This window comes from Sorex araneus, chromosome 1, assembly GCF_027595985.1.
Source record: "Sorex araneus isolate mSorAra2 chromosome 1, mSorAra2.pri, whole genome shotgun sequence".
NCBI classification, from domain to species: domain Eukaryota; kingdom Metazoa; phylum Chordata; class Mammalia; order Eulipotyphla; family Soricidae; genus Sorex; species Sorex araneus.
In genome coordinates, this window is record NC_073302.1 from 278175668 (window position 1) to 278185055 (window position 9388).

The 9388-nt window shown below is 42.6% G+C and overlaps 1 protein-coding gene across 2 annotated transcripts; it reads right to left on the reverse strand.

Moving 5' to 3' along the window:
- Positions 1-3225: 3225 nt before the first annotated feature.
- SLITRK1 (SLIT and NTRK like family member 1) lies at positions 3226-8462 on the reverse strand. Of its 2 annotated transcripts, none has more exons than XM_055138211.1 (2): positions 8146-8462; positions 3226-7588 (listed from the first exon to the last, which is right to left on the reverse strand). In XM_055138211.1, exon 2 carries the CDS (start codon positions 7383-7385, stop codon positions 5553-5555), a length of 1833 nt encoding a protein of 610 aa, XP_054994186.1. In that variant the 5' UTR covers positions 7386-7588; positions 8146-8462; the 3' UTR covers positions 3226-5552. The 2 variants fall into 2 exon arrangements, with proteins under 2 accessions (XP_054994186.1, XP_004604075.1); XM_004604018.2 differs by having other exon boundaries at positions 3226-7702.
- Positions 8463-9388: the final 926 nt, after the last annotated feature.

A 9388-nucleotide genomic window follows, 5' to 3' on the forward strand; every position in this document is an offset into this window, starting at 1 on the left:
GAAATTAAAACTGACAAGTACTGAGGACCCACTTACATTCTGAAACCTTCAATTGTTTGCATAACAGCTGAACAAATGTGAAAAAATACCTGATGTGGGGATATGCCTCAAAATTTAAATTCTGCAATAAAATAAAACCCACAAAATTCTTTGGTGATCTTCTTTAAAATTGCTCACGGTATACTATTCTACAATTGTACTGATTCATAATTCTCAGCTCCTATAAGTCATAATATCCTTCTGGTTACAACTACGGGCAATTTTCTTTTCCACAGAAGCTTCTACACTACTTTTCATGACCCAAATAAATGCCCAGCTAAAGTTGTCAATTGAAGGTTTAAATTAAAACACACTTAAAGCTAATCTTTTATAGATATACTCTTTTTAAATATGATTTAGTTATATATTTTTTTGTTTTGGGTTGTCACACTTAGTGGTACTCAGAGGCTACTCCTTTCTAGATGATCAGGGGTTGTTCCCAGAAATGTTTTGGGGAACCACATAGTTTTAGGGATGAAACCCAGGCCTCTTGCATGCCTTGATCTATTAAGCTTCCTTTCTGGCCCCCAAAATTTTTATTAGATAATTCATCACCTGTAATTTTTGTCTAAAGTTCAAATAGGAAGTAAAATTTTCTCTTAATAAATATAGTATATATTGAACAAGTAAATGAATAACTAAGGAATTTGTAATTGAGGCCTAAGTTGAAAAAATGAAATTGGTGGCCAACTGAGGTCAAAAATTAGACTGGACTTTAGTATCCTAAGCTATTTTTTCAGCGATCTATCTCACAATAAAATTATAGCTTTAAGTGTGTTTTCATCATAGTTTTTCAACTTTTTGAAACCAATTAAATTTTAACAAATCACAGTATAGTCAATATGGTCCAAATTTCAGGATCGATCTATTTGTAACATGTGCTTTCATTAAAAAAAAAAAACAAAACTCAGTGCCATTTACCTCTAAATGCCTAGAATAAAACCTTACATGCCCTATGTGTTCTTAAAACATTTTGCAACTATTTTTTCAAGAAGAAAATAACTCTATGCAATTTTACAAGACATTTAATTTAGTCTTATTTCTTTATGGCTATGAAGTATACCAAAGCAAATAAGAGAAGGTAAAAATTGTGCATATGCATTTTCCATATCTGATGTATCCCAGAGCTCACCTCTTAAATTAACTATATATACATTTGTTTATATGCTGAATTTTATATAAACTGAAATAAGAGAATGGAAGTTGATACATTACAAAATTAAATATTTAGTTGTGTTATATTTTCATTTTCTTCCAATAAGCATACAAATAAAATATTGCATGAAAATAGCTAAAAGACAAATTAGAAACCTCTCTACTTAATATTCTACTAACATATTAGTACACATACCTCCTCTTCACCCTTGAAAATTCACCATTTCACTGTACATACCAAATAACATTTATAAAGGAGCTAGAAAATCTTAAATTAACAAATTGTCCATGGAAATATCAACATAATTTCAGCACTTATTAAAGTGCCTGAAAATTCTAATTGTACACAATAAAATTTTTTAATAAAATTATTTCAGTTATGTTAATGTTAGATAATATATTTCAGCTTCCTTCTGGGTAAACATTTAAAAATGGTCAAACAATACATTTCTATGGCAACAACTTACTCTAGGATATTATTAGTTACTGCAGCAACAACTAGCTGATAGAATTTTTTTTAAAGCATTCAAGCTAAACAAAACAACTCCTTGTTTCCTCCTTTTCCTTCTGATACAACTAGTTTCTCTTTAACTTTGATTGAACTAAAGGGTGATCTAACTGGAAACAAGATATCTCAAGTGTGCATAAGGCAACTATAGATGAGAACATTTTAGGTAGATAAGAACAAGAGATTAAGCTTCTCTAAATAAAAGTCATTTGGTCAGACAACAACTAACTCTTAAGCCCCAACAAATGCACATTTTAAGGCAAATATATATATATATATTATATATCCATATATATGTATACCTGTGTATATACATCATAATCATATGATGCATTCAACAATATATTATGGTGATGAAATATTTCTCGAAATCAATAAAGCATTATCTTCTGAACAATAATTGATCTTTTATATAAAAATATTGGATACATATCTAGATGGATTTTAACATTATTATTTATTAAATTATTGGAGGATCCTAATATTTCATCATCATAGGCAATTTGTGTTTATTTGAATCTGTATAATTCATTGAATCTTATGGTACACTCATTTTTTTTATACATTCTAAGTCTTTTTGCACACTCTAAAGTCACGTCCTTTATAGGCCAACTTTTCTAAATGGAAGACACACTGGAAATGGGAAGGATACAAATACATAGTCAACTAGATACAACCTGAACCTTTATTGATTATTCCCTGTAGTCTCTATTTTTATCGCTATAAACTTTTTCAACAGAATACCCTTCTTTAAGAAGCTCAGGTGAATGTATATGTCTACTCCATTCAGAGCATGGTGCTTATAGTATGAGGCAGATTAGATTATAATCCCATTCTACTACTTCTACTATTTCTACAATTTACTACTATCCCCAGATTATCAGTTATAATCTGAGTTGCTATTTACTCTCATTAAACATCAATTTTCCATTAGCAAAATGGAAATAACATTTTTAAACCATTCTCTTGTAAGGATTAATGTAATTAGTAATATAAACCATTTAGTGTATGTCTGATACCCGATGACTCTTCCAAACAAATGAAACAATTACTTTTAAATTAAGCTTACTCTTTGTCCTTGGCTTCTAGCCTTTCATTTCTTTGAAATTGGTTGGAGGGAAAGGTCTTTCCTTCTGCATACCTTCTTCTGGAACTTCATGTTTTCTCACAGAAACTCATTATGTACCAGTTTTAAGAATCACTCCATGCTTCGCTGGTCATATTTAAGGAGTTACTCTCTACCACATATAAGAAGTATCTATCTTTTCTTCACCTTCTTTAAATTCATAATAATGTTGAAGATATGATTCTTCCAATTCCCCAACATTCCAACACAGATAAGCCTGGTGATACCTTTCCAGGAACTCAGTTGTACTTCCCATAATAAGACTTAAAGTTTCCATATGGAAATTAAACAAAAGCTACCTGTAACATTTGTCAGGATCGTAGGTTGCAAGTGTACCACTATGAAATATCCACAACCAAGAGTCAAGAGAGAAAATGATGAATGGCCTTTGGAATAGTATGGTTTAAAATATTTTATTTAAAAAGCGTTAAAATAAATAATACATACTCCCGAACATCAGTGTTCTGGGGAATTTCTTTAGAATATGAATTCTAGAAGGCAAACCTTACAACTGCTCTGGGGACCCTCTCTAGTTGATGTACAATCTCATCATTTTGGGTTTTAATCTGTGGTCTGCAATCTTTTGACATACTTCTCATGGTGGATATGCAGTGGAATGCAGACCCCATCAATATACCTAGTTCTATTTGTTCTCTAGTTCCCTAACTGCTGATAAAATAGATTACTTAGAAATCCCAGGGGATTATTTTTTTGAGTCCAGAATTACAGTGGCTCATACCATTCAAACAGTTCAAAGCATTTTCTGTTAATTACTGGGTCAAAACCAGGAGTCCAAATGATGGGAGAGAAACACTTCTTTAGGATAATGATTGATTTCCATAAAGACGAATACTTTACCAACTTTCAATATGCAGTTGCTGGGGGCGGACAGGGTGGGTGGGCACTAATTAGTTTTACCATTTTCAACAGATGTTGAATGTGAAATGCCAGCAGCATCTCAAATGCCCGTCATTAGGGCTTGTCTTTCATTGAAGAGTGCTGACCAATGAAATCTCCACTCTGTTTAATGAGACTGATCCAGGCAGAGTCAATTAAATCAAAATCTGTACTAACACCCTTCATATATATCTGCAGTGTGCAGAGCAGCAGAAGCAGCAAGGAGGGGGCTCCCAAACTAATAAAGGGATTGGCTGCTGCATTCAAATGGGAGGAGGGGATGGGGACATGGGGGAGGAGACAGTACTTTATGGGGGAAACTGGAAAGGCAGGGAGGCATAGAAGGAGGAAACTATGTAAAAGGTGTAAAACTAAGTAAGGCGAATTGAGCCTCAATGTGGCTCGAGAAGGGATCCACCCTCCACCTTCCCCGTCCACCATCCCTTCCATGGCAGATCCAATTTAGCAATTGTAAATAAAAAGCTGGAAAAATGTAAGGACCCAGTGTTGAAAACATTTTCACTTTAATACTGAAAAAATATGCCATTATAAAATCCTTGAATAGAATTAGTAAGTTTCACGTGCTTCCTCGGTTCTTTTTTCCTACTTTATAAGTAAGATTTACACCAGCACAGAGTTGCTACCATAGAATCGCAGCCTAAGCACTAGAGTGACATTAATTGGTCATGCTTAACTGCCTCGAAATCTTTTTTTTTTTATAATTACACTGATACTATAATAGAAATCATGGGTACTTATTTTACATTCAGATGGAAGGCATTATTGGATATGTATAGAAAAATATTCCCCCTTAAAATAAAAATAAAATAAAACATCACCATCAAAATAAAATAAAGAGCCCAAAACAACCCATTAAAAACTTCGCTTAACAAAATACATTTTTAACTCATAAAATGGACTGATGACTAGCCATGCAAATGTCTTAAATAAAACCTTTACATGTTTTTTTTTTTTTTCACAGTAAACTTACGCTCTGAACTGCCTACTGATCACAAATAATGGAGAAATGGCACTTTCTGATTATACTGTATTTCGTTTAGAGAAAGTTTGATACGATGAGACTTATCAGGTAAGAGGGTGGGTGCTGTGAACTGGACGCCGTCTGGAGTCGCTGGGAGGGCAGCGTCCCTGGAGCGCGTGGATTCCATGCTAGCCATGCAGCACTTTATTATTATTATTTTTGTTTGTTTTTGTTTTTGTTTTTTTGTCTGAAGTCCAAGTTCTTTATGTACAATACATTCATGCCTTCGTGCAACTGCCCATCCCTGCGTCGCCGGCAGGGAGTCATCATCACGCCCCCGTGCTCCCGGGGGGCTAATCCACAGGGGAGGAAAAAAAAATAGATGATCTAGTTCTCTCTATAAGACGTGGGTCTAGGTGGATGTGTCTAGGACTGCGGCAGCCTTCCCACCGCGCCCTGGGCGGAGAGCAGGGGCGCTGCGAGTTGTTCTCGGAGCTGGTCCCCTACTGGGCTTGGTCCAAAAGCGCCGCCCGCAGCCCGAGCCGAGCTGGCCGCGCTCTCCCCGCCCGCCACAGTCTGCTCTCTCGGTGTGCACAAAGCAGCTAAGGTGGTCCGAGCCTCTGGGCGGACTGTTCACTGACTCCTGTCCATCCAGCCCTCGGCCGGGGCACTCAGATCTCGGGGGTGAGGGGGTGGGGCGGGGCGGGGAGGAGGGGGGGCTCCTCTAACCCCATCGGCTTGGGGTAGGGAGGGGGCTGGGAGGGAACCTCGCCTGGCGATTGTCCCGCTCCCTCCCGGATGATTCGGGTCTTTTGTTGTTTTGTTTTGCTTTGTTTTGTTTTGTTTTAGTCTGAGAGCGAGTGCGAGCCACAGTCGTAAACTCTGTGCGCCCCATCGGCGTTGTAAGGCCCGTTGTGCCAGTAGGAAGAGTCACAGACGGTCTGCAGGGAATTGATCTCGGACGCCGAGGAGTTGGCGTCCCTCCTCTTAGACCGCTTGCGGTTCCTCAGGATAAACACCAGCATGCCCACGACCGTGAAGGCGGAGGTGACGAACACCAGCAGCAGTCCCGGGACCAACACGGAGATGGACACCCTGCTGGTGTCGAGGTACGAGTTGGAGTGCGTCCCGGTCTCCGCCAACCCGGTGCTGTTTTTACTGTGCGGAGTTAACGTGGGCGAGACCCGGGCGTACAGCTGGGGGCAGATCTCGTCGTTGGCCAGGAGCATGAAATCCTTGCGGAAGAAGTTCACCGGCGTCTCGCACTTGAGGTCGCTCATCAGCACTTCGGAGCCCAGGCGTTCTGCCCATTGCTTGAAAGGCACAATGGTGCAGGAGCACTCCCAGGGGTTGCCGTGCAGGTCGATCTGGATGATGGACGTCAGCTGGTCCAGCACCCCTGCCACCGGCAGGTACATGAAGTAATTGTTGTGCAGGCTGAGCTTCGAGAGCGACACCCCCGCGAACACGTCCACGGGCAGGGACCTCAGCAAGTTGTTGTTGAGGATGAGGATCCTCAGTTTGGGCATGGCGTGGAAGGTGCCGGGGAGGATGAGCTGGATCGCGTTGTACTCCACGTTTAAGTACTCGAGGTTTTGCAGCCCGGTGAATTTCTCCCGGGACAGCGTGTCCAGGTAGTTGCTATCCATGTAGAGCCACCGGAGGTCCAAAAGGTTCTTGAAAGTGTTGTTCTCTACCGTGGCGATGTTATTGTTGCCCAGATCCAAAAGGATGAGATTCTTGTAATCCACAAAGTGCGACTTGCGGATGCTGTGGATCTTGTTGTCTCGCAGGAAAAGCTCTTGCACGTTGGGGAGCTTGGGCTTCAAATCAGCCAAGCTGCTCACGTTCCGGTTGTTACAGTTCATCTTTAACCCCGACCCTGGGATGTGATCGCAGCTGCAGCCCCCCGGGCACGGCAAGCCACCACCGTGGGCTGGGGGCTTGTTGCGGGCGCTGCCAGTGGCTATCGCCGCCGTGGGTCTGATTTTGATCTGCCAGTTGCCCGGGATCTTTGTACCTCCGTTCGGAGCAGCCCCTGGGGTAGCATGCTCCTCTTGCCCATTTATCTTGAAAGGAGTTGGCAGGGGCCCAGGAGCGAAGGTCTCCTCTTGGGCAGGGGGCGCTGGGAGACTAGAATCCACTCTGTTTTTCAAAGGACACAAGTCCTGCTCTGTGGTTTCATTGAGGTCTTTCCCCTGCAGTCTGGTGGGGGCTTCGCACACCACTCGTCCGATCAGGGCATTTTTGGGAATGTTCTCGAGCCATTCTTTCAGGGAGAGCAGATCACAGGTGCAGTCCCATGGGTTATCCTCCAGCAGGATCTCGGCAATGCCGGGGATTTGTTCCAAGACCTCCTCATAGGGCAGCGTTTTCAGCCGGTTTCCCCGGAGGTCGAGGTGGGTGATGGGCACATACTGGAACACGTTGGCAGGTAGGGTGCTGATGAGATTGTCATTTAAAATGAGTACCTCCAACTTGTTCAAGTCCTGGAAGGCCCCCGGATCTATATCCCGTAATAAATTAAAATCAGCCTGGAGGTATTCCAGATCGTCCAGCCCCAGAAAAGTCTGCTTTCGAAAAGACTTGATCTTATTGTTGTTGATGTGCAGTCTTTTCACCAGCTGCAGCCCCAGAAAAGCCCCAGGGACGATTTCATGCAAGCCATTGTTTTCCATGTGCAAGCTAACTGCATTATAAAAGTTAGCGAACTCATTAGGGAAAAGTCGAGTGAGGGAATTGCCATGCAGAAATAGATGGTAAAACTGAGAAGTCGGGGCAGTGAAACGCTGCAGACTTGTAAAGCCCTTTTTTTCACAGTCTACGTGGAGGTCCCCTTCTATCTCATTGCAGGAACAGATCTTCTCTTTGCAAACGTCCCCTGTAACGTTTCCAGCGGCAAAACAAAGAGACGTCTCCAGCAACAGAATCCAAAGCAGCATTTTTAAAGCGAGCAATTCATCCCCGATCTCATCACAAAGTAACAGCGACCATCCTGCTCGCCACAGACACAATTCAAGTTCATTTAGTGCTCCAATGTCCGAACCCAGGAAAGGAGAAGAAAAGGGTTTGGGGGGGTGGGGGTGGATTCCTTCCTCCCTAACCCCCCCGCACTGCAACAACCCAGACGCCAGTCAATAATTATATCCACAAACTATCCAGGCACGTAGTGCAAGGCAAGCAAAAAAAAAAAAAAAAAAGTAGGAAAAATAAGCCCCACTCCCTGTTAGCCCTTAAAAAAAAAAATAACCAAAAAAGAAGTTAAACGTATACGTCTAAATTAAAAATACACCCCTAAGACGCTCGGCTAGCGGTCGTCACTAACGAGGAAGGGAACAAAGCTAGTAATTAGAAGCAAGTGCATGTTAGAGAAACAAGCAGAGGGTTTGCAGCGTAGTACAGGCGCACTGCCTGTGCATGGCTGTGCGTCGGACTGACCTTGCCTCTCTGATACAAAGCAGGGCTTCGGCGGCTTCTGGGCAGGAGGCGTCTGGCGGAGTTCTCGCGGAGGCTGCGGGTTGCCCTGAGTCCCCCCGGGGTGCTGTCCAGTCCCCCCGGTGCTGAAATCACGCCGGACCCGAAAGACTCACGCTGCCGTGCCAATGGCGCTGGAAAATTTCCGCAATCGCTGTGTTTTGTGGCTGTCCATCCTTTCCCCTCTCCTCCCCTCCAGCGCTCTTCAGCCCTTCGGGGGGCCCCCCCGGCTCTCGGTCACTCAGCTCCTCTTTTCTTGCTCTCCTTCGCTTTCTTCTGCTCTTTCGGAATTACGTGGAGGGGGCGGAGGGAGGGTGGGTGGGGGGGCGGGGGTGAAGGGGGGAGTTGTCTGAAGGAGGGAGGGAGCGCGAGAAGGGGGTTGGGGGGTGGGGGGGAGAAGAGAGTTGCTAAGAAGCTCTGCTCGTTCCAGCCTGGTGCACTCTGAAAGATCTGACACCCTCTGCTGATCTGCAGTAGCAAAAATCCATCTGGTGAGGGAATGCTGAAGGGCGGGGGGGGGGGGGGGGGAGAATCAATCCACATACAGGGCAAGCGTTAAAAATGTGGGTATTAAAGGCTGTCGATCCACACAGACACTTATTTTTAAATGGATTATTTAATTCTTTTAGCGTGATGGAAACTTTACCCTTTCCTTTCCTTCACGACCTCAGCCCTCACTCGCTCCAGCGTTTTGGAGAGGAGTGCTTTTAAAACATTTATTTCCCAGTGGCTTGAATAAAATTAGTGTCAGGGTGTCAAGCGAACAGCAATTTGAGGTAATTATACCGCACACGCCATTTTCATCGGTGCTTTAAATGCATTTCTTCCAATCTCTGCAGTATAGTGGTTTTATGCTATTTGATGTTTTGGCGATAAAAAAAAAAAAAGAATTGGTCATGTTGAAAGTGGTTATTTGGAACCCATATTCATGTCATGTATTTTTTTATATAATTACGCAGGGTGTTTTTTTGTGGTTCCAAGATATGTAATTTAAGCGCATACTTTTCTTTTTAAAATGGCAAAGGATTTTAGTCAATTTGGTCATTGAGAGTTAGGTTTCTCTGGTGATATTTCTTGAATGTTATTTAAGTCTGCAGGGTGAAAACACAATACCCGCTCACGTCTTTGATTCCAGACCTGAAAGCTTTCACTGAGAACCGGAAAAAGGGGGGGCTGGGGGGCTGGGGAAAATACCAGTTTGATTCGT

What these genes read in the sequence shown, in the direction of transcription:
- SLITRK1 (XM_004604018.2), bottom strand. Translation starts at nt 7,649, where the DNA reads ATGCTGCTTTGGATTCTGTTGCTGGAGACGTCTCTTTGTTTTGCCGCT.